Below are 19,192 nucleotides of genomic sequence, written 5' to 3'. Positions count from 1 at the left end.
GGAAACCTCATGTGTTCAGTGTATCTAGCCTCTAGCCTTGTCTGAGTTCTATCTTTTTTTTTTTTTTTTTTTTTTTTTTTTTTTGTAAACTCGTGACCTGCTTAATGAACTGTTTCTCTTAAGTTCTCTGAACCACGAGAAAGGGTCCTGGGGATCTCCAGCTTACTGATGGTCAGTCAGAAGCCAGGTGACAAACTTGACTTTTTGTTAGCAACTAAGTATACCTGGGAGAAGGCCCAGGGGCTGGGTCTAAGAAGAGGGTGTTAGAACTGACCTGAACGTGAGTTCACTAGCAAGTGAGTTTCATGATATGGTTGAAATTGCATGCGTTTGGAGTCAAGCATTCTGTGTGAAAGGATGGGTTTGCAGAGGCAGACTAGTTACCTATTCCTGATTTTAATGAGCTTTATATGGAGGCACAGTTTTTACTTTTAGATACCCATATGTGAATGGCATCATTTTGGAAGAGCATAGTTTAATAGGAAGAATGCCTTCAGTCATCTTTGAAGTTATTTCTAACATCTGGGGCTGCATTCTCATTTGAAATACTAATATGAGTAGTTGCTTTATAGGCATATAGATTTGAGAATGATTACGTAGCCATGCTAAATCAGCAAGGTTTTGTGTTTTAAGAGATGTACCTGGAACAGGCAAGATGGCTCAGCAGGTAAAGACACTTGTGGATGACCCTGACAGCCTGAATTAAATCCCCAGGACCCTTGAGGTAGAACTGACTACAAATTGTCCTCTAACCTCTACATATGTGCTGTGGCAGGTGTGCACTTACACACACACACACACACACACACACACACACACATACACACACACACATGATTGCACAGAGGGGGTGAGTGTAAAATGTTCTAATTATAATGTTTTATTAAAAAGTTGAGATATGTATGGAATATAGCAGTAAAGCCATAGGTTGTACTTTTAGGATGATGCAAATCCAATACTTGGTTTTGTAAGACATTTTCACTCATTGCTGCCTTTCACAGTGTGCTCATTCCAGGAAAGTAATTTCCTCAGTTTGTGGTTGGCATCAGTGATGGTAAGATCAAGAGTTCCCAGCATCAAATGATCCCCAGACAGGCTTCAATGGGAGTGTTGTGGAGGCTCAAAGGACAGTGCTACACCATTGACACTGTGCGGCAGGAGAAGGAAAACCCAGAGCTGCCCAGCATTGTCTTGATGCAGATACTAATATTCTGTACATTGGGGGGTTAATGGTTTTGAGCAGTGTCTAGGAGCCAACATCAAGTCTCTTTTGCAAGTGTTTGTGTATTGTACAAAACCTGTCACGTTTTTGACAGCTATATGAGTTACTTCTTCAGGATACTATTTAATTTTTAAAAGTGAATTATCCCCTAACCATATCAAATCCAAGACGTTATCAACTTTATTTCATGTACCCTGCAGAACAACAAATGTGGCCAATTAAACTATGACACAACGTCTGAATACAAGTCCAGAAAATAGCACATGTATCAATCATACAAGCCATGGCTTGAAATTCCTCTCATCTCTTCCTAGAAGGGAAACTATGTTATCTCTAAAGTGCATTGTTTTCAGGGTTATAGGGAGAATATTCTGAGTCTCAGTAACAAAGTATAGCATGGCTTCATCTACTTTTGAGTATCATCTCTTATCTTGCTCCTAAAAACACACCCAGGAGTTGCACTGCAAGAAAATGTGGAATGCCAGCCATTCCTCCAGTAAGCAGTATTTGTTTCATTGATAGCTAATTTGTATCCCACTGCTTGGTCTCTGACCTTATGGGAACACAGTAATTGTTTATTTCAATGCCAAATCATGCTATAATCTTTTAGAAGACATTACCAGAAGCAGCTAAGCTCAAGATACTGCATACCCAGCACACACCTCCCCTTGTGAAGTGGTAACTGTGAAATCACCCTTGAACAGACACTACCACGCCACCAAGGCTCCCTGTTCCACTGTGATCGTCATGGTGAGACTGACGGCAGGGCTGATCTCAGAAATGCCAACTAGAACTGATGAAACAACCACAGCCACTCCATCAACTTACAAAGCATAGTTTTCTGATATAAAATGGCGGCAAATCGTCCGATCAATAAAAGAGCAAAGGAATAGAGCAAGCGGTTCTTCAAAGCAGACACAGAACTGGCCAATAAAAAATATGTAAAAAAAATGTTCAGTAGCCTTAGCCAGCAGAGGAATGCAAAATCAAACTTCTGTGAAACTTCCTCAGGCCAGTCAGAGTGGCTGTCGTGAAGATTAAAGCAAATGCTAATGGGAGTACAGAGAAAGGAGGGTCCTTAGTCGCTGCTGATGAGAGTGTAGACTGGGTTAGGCCACTGTGGAAATCAATACAAAGGTGCCTCAAAAATCTAAAAATAGAACTACCATATGATCCAGCGAGGCAATCCTGGGCATATATCCGAAGAACTCTATGTCAGCATGCTATAGAGACACTTACACAGCCATGTTTACTGTACACTATTCTCAACAGTCCCAGTATGGAGCTGGCCTAGATGCTCGTCCACAGGTGGAATGGATAAAGAAAACGTGGTATATAAACACACGAGGCTTAACGCAGATGCAAGGAAGAATTCAATTGTCATTTACATGAAAAAGAATGGAACTGGAGATCTTCATGTTAAACAAAACGTAACAGACCCCACTATCTCGTGTTTTCCATGTGGAATCTAGATATGTATGTGATGTCTACATAAATAGGATGAGAACATGGAGAACAGACTGTGTGGAGAGGAAGGGGTCTAAAGGGAGGGCAAAACCAGAGAGGATAATGAAAGAAGGGCAAAAAGAAAGATGGCTATCACATTCTCTCTCATACAGGGAACCTAGATTTATATTTATTTTTATATACACACATATGACATGAAACAGAGAGGGACTTTCAGGGGGGAGAAGGATGGGGATCAGCAGGAAGGGGAAACGAGAGAGGGTGATGGGAGAGTGAGTCTAAGCAATGGTACACACATATTAAAATGTCATGTCCCCTTATTTTGTACACTAAGAAAAATATTTTGAAAAACAAATAATGGGGAAGCCTAAAAGAAAGACTGGTTTACAGGTCAAGTCTGCAAAAACAGTGATAATGAGCACATAGGAAATATGGCTGCAAGAAGGGCTGGTACAGATGGAGCTGTAATGGGAGCTGAAAGTAACGCATGAGAGAAGCTAATGGGACTTTAGCAAAGACTGCAGTTGCCTAGCTGCACCCTACCCCATATCCCCACCCAGTAATACTATGGCAACCATATACAAGGTAATGGTGCTGATTGGGAAGAGAACACAATGTCTGGGGCTCCGACATCTACCTGGACCATACTTACAGATAGAAGTCTGTAAGAGAGTAAGATGTACAGATACAAACTAGTATCTCTGATCAGTTTGTGGTTCTGCCTTCACAGAGCCCTGGGCTGCATCCTTTCCACTCTGCATAAGTGATAAATCATCTTCCACCCTCTCTAGGCTGTTGTGGTGATATATTATTTATGATTTATTGATGCTTGCCTAAGGATTCAGAAAGCAAAGTCAGCCACAGGCTATAGAGGTCAATAGGTAGTGGCCCACACCTTTAATCCCAGTATTCAGGAGATAAAAACAGATGGATCTCTCTGAGTTCAAGGCCACCCAGGGATACATTAGAGTGAATCTGTCTAAAAGAGAATTAGAGCTCAAGCCTTTAATTCCAGGACTCAAGAGAGGTATATAAGACATGAGCAAGGTCTCAGTATCAGGCATTCATTCTCCAGCTACACTGAGGAGAGCTCGTGGGTCAGCCTCTTCAACCTGAGGTAGAGGTAAGGATTAGAGGCTAGCTCCTTTGCTTTTTTTTTTATCTTTAGCTTGAAGTTTGAACCCCAATATCAGTCTCTGGTTCTTTTTATTTTATTTTATTTTATTTTATTTATTTATTTATTTATTTTGTGCAACAGCTGTTTGCAGTTAGGTTCGTACACTATGTGATCTGTAGCATAATTGTAACAGGTACAAGAATCTTTCGTCAACAAGGATGATTACTGTTCATGAGAATAGCACAAAAATCCATCGATTTTTTTTTTTTTTTTTTTTTGCTGGAATAATGTGAAGACAGTAAAGGAAATGGAGGTTTGACAGTTCCTTAAATGAGAAAGCATTCTGGGTAATGTGACTAGTATTTTGTAGAGGCAAAAACAAAACAAAACAAAAACCCAGTGCTGGGTTTCCTTAGTGAATATTTAATGAGTGTTGCGGATTGAATGTGAAAGGTTCTTGCATAGTCTCTTGGGTTTGAACACTTGGGAGAGTTGTGGAGCCACTTAGGAAGTGGGACAGAGCTGGAGGATGTATGCAGGGTGAGCTTCGTGGGTTCTAGCTTGACCAGCTTCTAGCTCAAGCTTTCTCTATGGTATAACCAGCTGCCTCAAGCTCCTGTTGCCACAGAAGTGAGTTGCTTGCAATGCCGTGCCATGTGTTTTCTGCCATGACGGGCCATGTGTTCTGCATCCTGAGTCAGCATAAGTTCTCCCTCCCCTGTGTTGTGTTAGTCAGACATCCAGTGGGCACTTTGATGTACCTGGTACAGGGGTGGGGAAACGACCATGAGCAAACCTTGCAGTGACTGAGGTCCATTCTTGGCCCACATACTGGGTTCACATATACTCTTCTAGTGTCAATTAGGAAGCCTGAGAGTATCCCCCAAGTCTCTGTTGTCCTCAAAAGACATTAAAAGAACCGTTTGCATTTTTTTTAAAGGAAATCTCCATGCTGCAGAACTGTTCTTGCCTTATCAAATAAGGCTCAAAATCACAACATTGTCTCCACAGATTTCCTAAGCTCTAGCAGACTAAGGCGTTTGAATTCATATAGGCCTTTGAATTTTTAAGAATAATTTTACAGGAGCGACTTTGTGAAACTGCCTGTTGTGACCATGGAAGGCACTTCAGTTGATTGCTTCTAAGTGGCCCACACAAACCACCTTTAATTTATTTGGTAAAGACTCTAATACCTTGCCCTAAAGAGGTCCCACTTGTGAACTTTGAACTTTGAAACTTGCACTGACATTTTCAGCACTGTCAATCTGTCATCATTTGTTTTATTCAATTTGTGAAAGCAGAGGATTTCTCAAAGACAGAGCAGCACATTGGGAAGCACAGGAGGGGAAAATTGCATGTATAAAGCAAAAGCAGGCTTATTAAGGGTTTCAGAAATTTTACTCCTAATGGGCTAGACTCTGCATCCTCCATCTTGTGAGTAGGCTGAGTTCCCTTTGAAGTCTTGGAAGCTCTCTGTAGCAAAAAGCTGTTTACATATGGGGATGAGCTGAAAATTGAGCTTATTGTTTTGCCCTTTTAAAATGTGTTTTTCGGAGATTTGCCTTTCATATGGCATCGTGGAGAGAAGATGTGCAATTTTACCTTGTATAACATTTTTGCCTGGAAAGTGCCAAGTACTGGAAGACTTTCTTTAATAAGTCCACATGTCTGCCTGCTGAGGAAGCAGGGCTGAGTGTAATTATTATTTCCATTTTACACCCAAACAAACTAAGGAGAAAAGGCACAGAACCTCAACCAGGGCCAGAACTAAAAAAGGAAGAAAGAAGGAAAGGAAGGAAGGAAGGAAAAGAAAGGAAATGAAAGGGACAATAAAAAGTCTCACCCACAATACACTGATGGACCTAGTCTATTCCAGAAGTTGATCATAACTTCCAAAAGAAATGCCCTTAGAAAGGATAGAATCCAAGACATTGCCACTTTGTATTTATTATGTGGTGCCGTTTATAGTTATTTTAGCTGCTTTCTAGTTTACTAGCTTATTTATAAGGGTAGTAACTTTAGATTTTGGATCTATTTTTAAAAATAGTTGTATTTGTTATTAATGTGTGGTGGGTGCATGTGTGCTACCACTCTGTGAAGTCAGATCCCCCCTTCCATCTTTTTTGTGGGTTCTGCAGAACAAACCCGGTGGAGGGTGTCAGGCTTTCACATAAAGTCCTTTGACTCACAGAGCCCTAGATCTATTTTTAAAATAGTTTTTCAGTAATATTTTCTCATTGTTACCACTCAGTGTAAGTACAATAAAGAAACTAACTTAAATAGAACAACAGAATTTAGGTCTGTATAATCAGGTAAAATTTCATCATCTACATAGAACAGGTAATAAATGTGTAAATCTCAGAATCGTTTATCCAGTGCCTCTTGGTAGGTTACAGCACAAACTCAGCCAAGAGCGCACACCAGTATCATCCTATCATAAAAATAATTAAGACTAAATGTATCTAAACATGCCTAGGTTATTTGTTTAGTCATATTGGTGGCTAGAAAAAGAGCTAATCAAAACAGTTCTGAACAATTATGTCAACACTCCTTTAAAAGGGGCTCATGAAGGCTAGGGAGCTAACTTAGTTGGTAGAGTGCTCCCCTTGTGTGCACCGTCTTCAGACCCTACCTTTAAAAAGCCAATCACTAGGCTCAGCAGTTTATAGAGCACAGTTCACTCTTGCAGAGGGCCCGCGTACAATTCCTATCACACATGTGGTGGTTCTCAGCAAATGGGAACGCCGGTTCTAGGGGGTATGGTGCCCTCTTTGGCCTTTGCAAGCACGGGGCACGCTGTTATGAGGTTACAATCCCAGTGCTGGGGAGGCAGACACTGGTGGATCTGAGGTTCACTGCCAAGTAGTCTAGCCTATGAGAGAACTTGTCTCAAACAAAACAAAACCCAAAATCTCACACAGTGGGTGGAAGCAAGGAAGCGAACCTGAGATTGCCATCTTATCCTTGCCTCCAACACACACACACACACACACACACACACACACACACACACACACGCGTACACACACACACGCGTACACACACCATGTAATGAAAAACAAATTAATCAAAAATTCTTTCTGGTGACTTATGCTCATGCCAGTCTTCCATGTAGACACTCATAGGGAATGAAAACTCTTTCCAATTTCTTATCAGCCCTTCTCAGGTCCCACCTTACCTGGACTGTGTGTTTCCTTGCCCTCCAGAGCCTCCAAGTTCAGCTCAGGGATATCTCCACTGGGTCTCCCATATTGTCACTTCTTTTCCGATTTTATGGGTAGGATTTAAAGTGTATGTTTTAAAGTCATTACCAAAGTCAATGTCAAGTTTAAAGAGCATTTAACTTTAAAAGTCTAATGTATATAACATGGCCTCTGGTTAGTCCTTCCTGCTGGAGTACGTGGTCATGCCAATAGCGGGAATCAGCCTTTTGTCTAAGATTCTAGCTCAGCACCATTAGAAAAACAGAGTCAGAGACATCCCAAGATGATGTAGAGAGAAGAATCTGACTTTCCATCGATACCATCACTTTGTTATATACACAACAAGCTCACAGCCCCTCTGTTTATCCTGGAAATACTTTGATTATAAGGTACAGTTAATTTCTGTGCTTGAAATATGAGTCAAAGGGTTGGGATGTAGCTGAGTTGCTAGAGTGCTTGCTTGACACACACACAGAGACTTGAATTATCTTGAGTATTACATAAAAATGGCTATGTTGGCACATACATCTAATCCCAAAGCTTAGGACACGAAGACAGGAGAGTCAGAAGTTCAAGATCATCCTTGTCTGTCTACATAGTGAATTTGAAGCCAGTCTGGGCTCCATGAGACTATTAAAATATAGTCAAATAATAAGTAAAACAAGTATCAACACATGACTTTCACTTGAAATGTATCGTTAAGATAATCTAGCCCCAGTAGGACCTCCTACTCATGAGGCGTTTTTCTGGTAGATGCTCTGGGTGGAAAAAAACACCAGCTGGCATGGCTCAGAGGGCCTTCCCTGTCTGTTTCATTTGGTTCTTTTGAGAAAGGGTCTTGCTGTGTAGCCCAGACTGGCCTGGAACTCATGGTCCTTTTGTCCTAGCCTCCTGTGTACTAGCTAATAGCTGTGCACTGCCTTGCCTGGCCATACTTGTTTTCTTTCCCATGCAAACATAAAAGTTTGAAGAAACATAAAGGAAAGATTCCAAACAGCAGCCTGCTTTGTGCTTATAGGAAAAACAAGCTCTCTAAAAGCAGAAGCAGTGGCCTGTGTTTGTCACTGAGGGAGGCAGAAAAAAAATCTTGAGGCATTTATAACTCCATCTACTAATTTAGAAAAGATGGCTTTCTCCATTATTCAAGAGAGGTCATCCTGTCTGACAGTGGGTATGTTTTTAGTCAAAACCCGGGGACAAAGTTGGACCATTTCGATTCATGCTTACTCTTCTGAGACACTGTCCCTACCTGTTACTAATTTCTAACTCTTGACACCCTAAAGCCACTCTGCATATTTAGTGGTTAGAAAGGTGATTTCTGAGGCCTGGCAGCTGTTGGTGTTACCGCTATTGTGCAGGAAACAAAAGCCATTCTGCCTGCCTTTGTATCTGCGATACTGGAGCTGTTTCATGAATGATGTCTAATTCTCTACCAGGGAATTTCATTACTGCCCATAGTTCAGCGATCGTTTACACTTCCCACAGTGGAAGAGAGTATCTGAGCCTACCTGCTAATGGGAGGAAGCTTGGCTCTGTTAAGATACTTGTGTTTTAAGTCTGTTAATTGGACCTGCAGTGAGATGCTGTTATAATAACTTTCATATTTCCAACCTTTCCTACTCTGAACCACAAAAGCCAGGACTGGCTAAGTGGACTCCAGAGTCTGCTTGTCTCGGATGGACAGACAGACAAAGCTGATCAGGAAACTACATGATGGAGACAGCTGTAGCTGAATCCGATCTAGATCAACTCACTTGCCAACCCATAGTTTTATGAGTGAGAATAAGCAACAGTTTTAAGCTAGTGTATTTTGGAATGGTTTGTTACTAAGCACTATAGTGATAATGTGTGGCTGATACTCACTGCTTATGTTACTGAAGAATCCAAAGGTAAATATGGGCTTTGGGAAGTTGGAGAACGTAATTTCTCTTGTAGTTCTCTGTGGTTCTTTTGGAGTCCCAACCCGGGATGCTGTCCTTTATGATGACTTTGCCATTTCAGGCTTCCTATCTGCATCTTGTGCTGTTTAGGAAGCAGGAAGGCATGGGCTTCACTCTGATTGGGCTAACCCAGGTCACATGTTCATGCTGGGCCAATTGTAGAGCTGGGGTTAAGGTTTTATGATTCGTCCCTTAGTTCCCTTCTTCAGATGGATGTGGGCCCCCGTCTCTTCCAGAATCCATGCTGGCAATTCGAAGGTAGGGGCAGGGAACAAAACATGCTAAGAGATTTAACAGTATTAATTATGGAGGGTCTAGATGCTTCCAACTTTGTTTAAAATCCCTTTAAGTATTTTTTTTTTTTCTTCCTGCATATTGCTAGGGTGTCTAGAACTTCACAGAGGGGTTATCCCCATCTTGGATGTTACTTGGTGAATTGTGGTGATATTTTATTTATGACCTAACAAATAAACCTTCCCTGAAGGTCAATTATGCAGGGCAAAGCCACTAGTTAGCCACACATCTAAGCTACTAGTTAGCCATAAAGGTCAGGCAGTGGTGGCTACACCTTTAATCCCAGAACTCTGGAGACAGAGGCAGATGGATCTCTGTGAGTTCAAGGCCACCCTGGGCTATGTCAGAGTGAGTCAATCTAAAGGAAAACAGAGCTCACACCTTTGATCCCAGCACTTGGGATGACGTGCTTTTAATCCCAGCATTAAAGAGGAATATAATGCAGGAGCTTAGTGCAGGGCAGTCTGAAGTTTGGTGGAGAGCATTGCAGTCTGCAGTCACTCTGAGGACAGGACAGTCCCTCTTTGGTCTTAGTCTTGGTAGAGGTAAGAACTCTCTAGTGGCTGGGCTGCTTTGCTTTCCTGATCTTCAGCTTCAAGCCCAATATCTGTCTCTGAGTTTTTATTTTTAAGACCAATTATTATTCATGCTACAGTGAATGGCAAAGCTTGTGGACATGGGTACCCAAGGCACTGAAGGGTGAATAGGATCACAGTTTAAAGTAGCACTCTCCCATCAGCTTACTGGACTTCCAACTCTTAAGGGAGCAAGATTTTGAGAAAATGAAAAGTGGATTTCATCTGCTAGGCTGTGAGCGTTCTGATCCAGAGAATAAGTTACAGCTGATTTAATATTGACATGGTCATTCTACTGACTCTGGCCTCCACTATTTCTAATGCAAAGTCTGTGACAATTATAATCCTCTGGACACAGAGTATCACCAAATCACCCAATAAAAGTGTGTGTCAAATTCAAAATAGAACCAGTGACTTTTCTTTCAAAAATGACATCTCCATCTACCAGACACACACTCTTTCTCTGTAAGGCCTTTGTTTGTTATCATCCAGCCTTTTCAGGATAAATCAACCAAGCAACTTAATCAGGATCACTTTTGCGGACATGAGTTTTCATGGTACCATAGCTATGGTCTGTGCTTCTTAGAGTCTGATACTGAGGCTCCGAGAGACTGAACAGTACTTAGCATCCAACGAATTTTTGTCATCCAGCGAATGCTTATCATTCAACAAATATGGTCAAGGATCTGCTGACTGTGTTAAATGATGTGAAAGACAGAGGTGAATAAAATCCTTGGCTTCGGGTAATGTAATTTAATTTCATTCAAAATTTTGGACATAAGGAAAGACAGGAAAGTACAGTTCCCAGGGAATAGCTTGGCTGTCTTAAGAATTGTTTACCTTGCCATCTATGATCACTAAGAGCTGTGGGTCTTAATGAAATAATTGCTGTGGGTCTTAATGAAATAATTGCCATAAGACAGAAACACCCGGACATTAAGCAAATTGCTATATTGTTACATTTAAAAATATTTATTTATTTGTTTTTAGTGTGTGTGTGGGCATGCATGCATGTGCACCTGTGTGAGTTAAGTGGACTACATGCATGCAGGTTCCTGTGGAGGCCAGAAGGCATCTGGCACCCTGGAACTGGAGGTAGAGTTGGTTGTGACTCACCAGATGTCGATGCTGAGAACTGAACCCAGGTCCTCTGGAAGAGCAGCAAGTGCTCTGTGCCACTCAGCCATTCCCTCAGCACCAAGTTTATTTCCTAAAAACTCCTACTGTCCACTTTTCTGTGGCCATTGCACAGCCATTATTGGGTTTGATTTTCTGCAAAGGGTTGACTTAGTAGTAGCTTAATTGCTCATCTGGGGCTCTGATTCAAGTACATTTTCATCAAGTTTTTTCTTTCTTTTCTTTCTCTTTGTTTTCCTGCAGTTAAGTTATGCCTTAAACCATACAAACAGAAAACTGACGTTAGAACCAAAGGTCACTGTCAATGCCAGAATCGTTGTGGTTGGTGCATCCAGTGTTGGCATTTCATTCCTAGAGACATTGGTGTTTTGGTGAGTTCTCTCGTTCTATTTAGTCATTTATCCATTTATTTTCAAGAGATCAATTTTTTCTTGTACCTTGTATGTGTTTTTAAGTTATGTGTTTGTGTGTGCCTGTGTGAGTTTATGTGGACCACATGCATGCAGGTTCCCATGGAGACCAGAAGGCATCTGGTTCCCTAGAACTGGAGGTAGAGTTGGTTGTGACTCACCAGATGTCAATGCTGAGAACTGAACCTGGGTCCTCTGGAAGAGCAGCAAGTACTCTGTGCCACTCAGCCATTCCCTCAGCACCAAGTTCATTTCCTAAAAACACCTACATGTCCACTTTTCTGTGGCCATTGCAGGCCATTACTGGGCTTGATTTCCCAAAGCCTTGTGATGGTTCAAACATGGGGGACTCTCTCCCCACTTGAGAAAACAGTGCTTTGTTTGCCAACCCATTACATAGCTGTGCGGGATTCATGAATCGGTGGAACATTCTAGATGAGGGACAGAGTAGGACAAATTATTTGCCAGTAAACTCATTGGATCACAGCTATATTCACTTTCATGTCTTCTTTGCAAGTGTTGTTGTGCTTCATCTACAAAGTTGAGTATCTCAGCAAAGATTGTGAGGTGAGGCCTACAATATATAAAATCAGTACCTACAACCCCTTCCCAAAAGCCTCTGCTGGTCGTCTTATACATGTGTTTATGTTACCAAGGCCATCATGAGAATCACATCAAGTCTTTGGTCAGGATTTAGATTCCTAAAGCCCACATCAGGCAGGCAGAATAGAAAGCTCCAAAATGGGTTGAGGTGTGAATCTGAGATTCTATAATGTAACTGGTACATCATATACTCATAGTTTGTCTGCCCTCGGGTAGATCTTGCTGGCCTCATACTCATATAGGTCTGCCTGCCTCTGTCTCTCAAGTGCTGGTACTAAAGGTGTGCACCACCATACCCAACAAATATGTATTACATTTATTTATTGTTTATGTAAAAGCTGGAGCATGCCAAAATATGTGTGTGTAGCAGGCTTTCTTTTGGGCCACCAACCAGTTCCCAAATCATGTCACGGAGATTTATCATTAGTTATGAATGCTCGGCCTTATTTTATGTTTGGTCCACTAGCTCTTATCACTTAAATTAACCGGTTTCTCTTCACCTGCATTTTTCTTTCATTCTGTATGCCCTGTTCCGGGTCTAGCTGGCTGAAAGCTGCCTGGCTGGCTGACCCTGGGCATCTCCCTTCTTACTCAAGTACCTCATTCTCTTCTCATTCTTTCATGTCTTGAGCCTAGATTCCTCTTTCTACTTTATTATCTCTGCCCGCCAGGCCTGCCTATCCCTCTACTGATTAGCTATTGGATGTTCAGCTTTTTATTAGACCAGTCAGGTACCTTAGGTGGGCAAAGCAACACATCTTTACATTTACATCATTAAATAAATGCAGCATAAAACAAATGTAACACATCTTTGCATTATTAAACAAGTGCAGCAGAAACAAATGCAACACACTTTTACATGGGTTGAGGTCACAGGAGAACTTCATGGAGTTGGTTCTCTCTGTCTATCATGTGGGTCCCAGGTACCTAAACTCAGATCATCAGCCTTGGGCAGCAGGCACCCCAGTCCTGGGAGCTAGTTTTGATTATGCATCAAAGATAGGTATTTAGAAATGGCATAGCAATCAGAACTTATCTTCCAGCCTCATGCCAGACATTAGGGCACAACCCTTGGGGAAAGGCAGGTTTGTGTGGCTTCCCATTCTGTTCTCTCAGTCGCTACCCTTTAGAGCCCATTTCCACATGGGCAGTTCCTAAGGACTCCCAGTTTCCCCAATCTCTCCCTATCTTCCTGCTCACTGAATCTCCAAAGAGAGAAACCAACAGCGCCACTGTGCCTACTAACTCTTCCTCATTTACTCTTAGAAAGGTATCTAGGGTTTTGTTTGGTTGGCTAGGTTGTTTGTTCTGATTTTCTTTGGTTGAAAGTAGAACTTTTTCATACAATATATTCTGATTATAGCCCCTCCCACAACTCCTCTGAGATCCTTTCCTCCTCCCTTTCCATCCAAATCAAAACCTTTCCATCTCTCATTAGGCAACAGGCAGACATCTAAACAACAATAATAAAATAAGACATAAGCAAAACTTAACAGGACAAAACAAACAAGAAAAAGAGCCAAATAAAAAGCACAAGAAAAATGTATAGATGCATGTATACACACACACACACACACACACACACACACACACACACACACACACACCTACCTCACAGGAATCCCATGAAAACAAAAAACTGGAAGCCATAATATATGCTCCAAGGACCTGTATGTCAGTTCTGTTGAGATTAGATGGACTTTTTCCCTATTCCCTTCTGCAGTTTCCTGAGGCCTGAGGGGAGGAATTTGATGGAGACATCCCTTTTAGGGCTGAGTATGCCAAGATCTCTCACTCTCTGCATATTATCTGGCTGTGGGGCTCCATACTTGTTCCCATCTGCTGTGGGAAGAAGCAGCGATGGACATGGTTGAGTGAGTGTCTCAGTAGTAGGATGAGGCACACTTTGGATAGATGCTCAAATGTGGTATAGCTGGATCTTGAGGTTTATTGATTCCCATCTCTCTGAGGAACTGCCACAGGGATTCTATACTGGCTGCACAAGTTTGCACTCCCAACAGCAATGGATGAGTGTTCCCCTACTCCACATCCCCACCAGCATGGGTTTTTAACAATAGTTTACCGTTCAAGGTATGGAAGGTATGGTGATTTGAATAGGAGTTGTCCCCATAGGCTCAAGTAATTGAATCCTTGGTCATTAGGGAGTGATGATACTTGAGAGGGATTAGGAGGTGTGGCCTTGTTAGAGGAAGTTTGTCACTGAGGGTGGGGTTTGGGGTTTCAAAAGCTCAACCAGTCCCAGAGTCTCTCTCTTCTTGCTGCCTGAAGATCCAGATGTAGACCTCTCAGCTACCATATCTGCCCACATGCTTCCATGTTCCCCACCATGATGATAATTGACTAAATCTCTGAAACTTTAAGCAAGCCCCAAGTCAATGCTTTATTTTATGAATTGCCATGGTGTCTCTTCACGGCAATAGAATCCCATCATGGTCTGAGCCCTACAACATGATAAAATGGGATTTATTTCTGCCAACTGGCACAAGTACCAGAGAAATCATTGTTCTTATTTTATTTGTTTGTCTTTAGACAAAGTCTCACTGTGTAGTCCTGGCTGGCCTGGAATTCTACCAAGCAAACCAGCCTTTCCTGCATCTTCCTCCCAAGTGCTGGGGTCAGCAGTGTGTACCACACTACCCAGGTCTATCAGATATTTGTAAAGAACCCGAGTTTAAAAGCCACAGAGATCTGAATGGAAAGAGACCTTTTTCCCCCTAGACCATTTGTTTGTGGTCACATGAAAAACTCTAGCTATTGTTTATAGTTGTGGATGCTCTAAGGCCAGAGGGAGACAGGAAAATCCAACTCACTGTAACTCCTCTTAAAGCTAACAGTTAGCAGCCCCAAAGGATGTGTGGGGTTTCAGGGAAGTTAGCTGATGACGCCACCACTGCCATGCCCCAACAAATGCTCATGCCTGACGATCAGGAAGATAAGCCAACACCAGTGAGTGATTTGCTCATCTGTTGGCACATTAACCCTAAAAAGGAAAGAGCCAGTCTATTGTTTAACTTTCCAGATAGCTTGTTTTGATGCTTCAGAACTTAACCTCAGTTAACCAGAGCACATTGTGCATTGTTACTGAAGTTCACAACGGAGTTAAAATGTTTCAAGCCTCTTGGTCACTTAGTATTTCATGGCAGGAAGGAAGTCTCGAGGAAAACTGAACATTTACTTCCCTGTGGATGCTGCACTACAGCTGGGGTGTTTGACTCTCCTGCTTGGTCCCTGCTCTTAACACTCTGAGCCACAAGCCTTATTCAGCCCATATCTGAGTGATGAATGAGTGGGCTGGGATTTTGAAATTGGGGAAATCAAGAAATGATTATCAACAGGTCTTAAATCTTAATTTGGCTGTAATATTTATAATGTTCTGCATAGAATGATTACATTAAGATATACACATGTAATTTTCCTTTTATGGAATCGACTTAGATTCAATAAGAACAAATATAAGTCGTGGTGTAAGTGCTGGGTTGATTAAATTCCCCAATCAGAGCCACCCTTTTAAAGCATCCACAATTCTCCATCTTCATTACAGAGATTATGTTCACTGGAAGGAGACTGGTATCAGCTTACAGATCGCTAATCCTTGAGAGAGGAAATAGTTTTCTCATTATTTTCTCTAATTATTTTAAATTAGCAATCACCATAGTAACTTACTGCATATTTCACTTTACTGGTTTAGTTTCCTCTTGAACTAAATTTATACAGTTTGGCCTGCAATGAAATTGAAGACATCTCACCAAACGCTACCTACCCATGAGGATTAAACCCACATTTTAGAAGCAAGATTGGGGCAGGGGTGGACTTTGCCTGGGCTTTTGAGCTGCATTCATAGACTTACCATGTGCTCTTCTGGGAAGTCCACACGAAGAGCAGCACAGGCGTCTCTTCTTCCAGGTCTGGCAGTCCTGCTGTCTCATGATATAACAGACACTCTTTGCTCTCACATTTTTTCCGTGTAAGAAATGGTGACGTACACATCAATTCCTTTCTAGGCAGTCGGTGGGCACTTCCTCTGCCCTTGGTACAGCCATCCTCACCAGTGCTTGGGTGCAGTGAGATAGCTGACGTGGTTTCCTCAGAGTCAGCATCCAGTACATTCCAGGCCATGGGAGCGTTCAGGAGATTAGGAGGTTAGAGCTTTAAAAATAATTTAATGGGTGTTCCCCAGCTTGGCCTCACACTTGTGACAGTCTTTCATCCATCTTCCAACTTGCTGGGATTGGAGGCATATGCCACCACTCCTGTTTGAAGATTCTGTTTGTTTGGTTGGTTGGTTGGTTTTTTTCTTTCTTCCTTCCTTCCTTTTTTTTTTTTTTTTTTTTTTTTTTCTAAAGTTCTGCTGAACCTTAGCTGCAGTCCATCCATGTATCCATGGGGACATAGCCTCATGTCTGATTGTTTGGCCTCAACTCAGCCCGGCATCCTTCGTATAACATGGCCTCTAGAGTCATCAATACCAGATGATATGTGGCAAGTGCCTCCCTAGAGGCATAGGCCAGTATTGGGTGGAGGAGCTGGAAGCTTTGCTCTCAGCTCTTTTAGCAGTTACCAGGAGCCCTCTGAGGGAGGGAGTGTGAGGCCATGCAGGGTAAAGGCAGGTGCAGGTAATTTGTTTCCTCCCCCAAGTCTTCCAGATCTGAGTCCTAAGGGCACTGCCAGGAAATAGCTGGGACGGAAGCCAAGGAAGGTCTAGGGATGGCTTCGTCTACCCAGCTATCTTCTATCCTCTGCTCTACCAAAGCTCAGGCCCCTGTAAAAGGCAACAGTTGACCTAACAAAAGAGTCTAGTTGGAGTGGGGAACATAAAGGACTACAATGCTGGCTGCTTCTATAGAAGATTGATTGTGGTGTGCAAGACTAATTGGGGAAGAACAGGACTGAAGACATATTACTTGGAGTTATGGATTATTTCACAATGCTCAGGATGTATAGATAATGGTCTTGTGTTATTCTGAAGCTGCAGTTCTGATGGGATAGTGGAACAGTCACTGGCTGGCTCTTTGAGACAGAAAGCTTTTGGTTTGGGATACCTGGATGTTTTATTTACACTCTTGTCAGTACTGCTCTTAGCAAGACATTTTAGAACTTCAAACACTGAGAAATGGAGAAAGAATATCATTGGTAGTTAGCCTACCTGTACTACCAATCATTGCTGAAGCATGTGGCCCCGAGAGCCACCCTGTCCTCATCTGTATTGATGGATGGTCACATCGTGGGACCCTCAGGTTCTGCCACTCTAGGCAAGGAACTTGATCAACCCTAGGCAAGGCTAGGATGAACTCCTTCTTCTCAGATTAAAAGGTGCGTGTCAGTCATCAGAACAACAGTAGTTCCAGAAAAAGAGTGCCTTGTTGAATCCCAGGAGCCTCCTGAGGGAGCAGGAGGCATTGCCTCACCAAGAAACCAGTACATGTGTGTCAGCTTGTAATCATAGCACTCAGGCTGCGGCAGGAGGATTGTCAGGAGTTTCAGGCTAGCTAGGGCTACATAGTTCAGGCCTGAAATACACGGGATGATTATCTCCAGTGGGAGTGGGGGAGGGGCACAGAGTTTTATCTGTTATTTATTTTTATTAATGTTTTAGTCAGGATATAAAATAACGGCTTCCATTATGATATTTTCATATACTTGTATCAGTCTTTCTTCCTCATACCGGACCCACACTGCCTACCCACTTTTTCACTTTTGACTAGTTGCCTTTTTCTCTCCCGATGTCTGCTTTTGGCTTTCATTTCACCTTTATGTGCACATATATGTAGCTAAATCTAGATTTCTCATGTAGGAAAGCAATATTTTATCTCTCTTCACTAGAAGCTATCCATTGTGCCACAGAGCCACATTTATCTTTCTTATCTTCCATTACTTCTCTCTCTTCCCCCTCCCTGCTTGAATCCCTTTTTCCCACCTCATAACTCTCCTACCTTCATTCCATGTATGCATGCATGTGTTTATAAATAAGTATATATACATACACACACACACACAAACACACACACACACACACACACACACATATATAGTCTACATATGAAAGAAAACGTGTTTGCCTTTCTTGAGTTTGGCTTATATTTTGCTTACCATGAACATCTCTGTTCCATCTTTTTATCCTGTAAATGACATATTTTCACTCCACTTTAAGACTGAGTAAGAAAGCATCTTCAACAAATAGTGCTGTCATAACTGGATGCTGGTGTGTAGAAGACCATAGATAGATCCATATCTATTGCCATGCACTATATTGGGTAAGAGTAGAAAAGTGTGTCATGTTCTGATTTTAGATTAAAGGCTTTCATTTCTTTTTTTATTCAGACAAATGTTAGTTATAGGTTTGTTATATACAGCTTTCGCTATGCTGAGGTACATTCCTTCTATTCCTAGTTTCTCTAGGGATCTTATCATGGAACAATGGTGAACTGGGCCAAAGGTCCTTGATGCATCTATTGATAGTGACTGTGTGGTTTATGTCTTTAAGAGTATTTATGTGCTGCCATATTTTATTTATTTGTGTGTGCTGAACTATATTTGTAACTCTGGAATGAAACTAACTTGGTCATGGTATATATCTTCTTAGTATATTTTTGAATTTGACTTGCAAGTATTGAGAATTTCTACATCTTTGTTGTGTCTTCTTGGATTGCTCTCTTTTGTTAATATGAGGCTGGTATGAAAGTGGTTACAGTTTTTGCATTATTGAAATTTGTCATTTGGTATTGGAATGCATTCTTAAGTAATTGTGGTTGTCACTCTCATGAGCTTTTCTCACTTTATTTTTTTTTGCCAATAATAAATTCTATTTGTCTCATATTTATTTTATACTATGAAGATGATGTTAAACCAAAAGCAATTTTGAACTGTTTTCTTTCTTGAGTGCAAAATGGGCCTTAAAGCAACAGAGACAACTCATTTGGCCCAGGGACTTATACCATGCAGTGCCGTGGTTCCGGAGGAGCTGCAAAGGGACATGAGGGGCATGGTGGCTGCCATTGGAAGTTGACTGTGGCCAGTTGAGCGCAGTTATCGAAGCTGTTTCTCTTATCACTACCTGAGAAATTGCCCAAAAAAAAAAAAAAAAAAAAAAAAAAAAATATATATATATATATATATATATATATATATATATATATAATGCCGTGCAATGTCTGGCTGGCATTTGAAGCAAGTTGGAAGAGTGGGGAAAACTCACTAAGTGCCTGT

General features: G+C 41.7%; 1 protein-coding gene across 1 annotated transcript in view; it reads left to right on the top strand.

The window, feature by feature from the left end:
• Cfap61 (cilia and flagella associated protein 61) overlaps nucleotides 1-19,192 on the top strand; it is a 266,015-nt gene that overhangs the window by 135,472 nt on the left and 111,351 nt on the right. The window contains exon 17 of the mRNA XM_051183146.1: nucleotides 11,199-11,326. Within this exon, the coding sequence (XP_051039103.1) occupies nucleotides 11,199-11,326 (128 nt within the window). The remainder of the gene's footprint in view (nucleotides 1-11,198; nucleotides 11,327-19,192) is intronic.

The sequence above is a fragment of the Phodopus roborovskii genome, unplaced genomic scaffold (assembly GCF_943737965.1).
Source record: "Phodopus roborovskii unplaced genomic scaffold, PHOROB, whole genome shotgun sequence".
Taxonomy (NCBI): domain Eukaryota; kingdom Metazoa; phylum Chordata; class Mammalia; order Rodentia; family Cricetidae; genus Phodopus; species Phodopus roborovskii.
The sequence above is the reverse complement of the archived record's forward strand: the minus strand, read 5'-3'. Positions and strand labels throughout refer to the sequence as shown.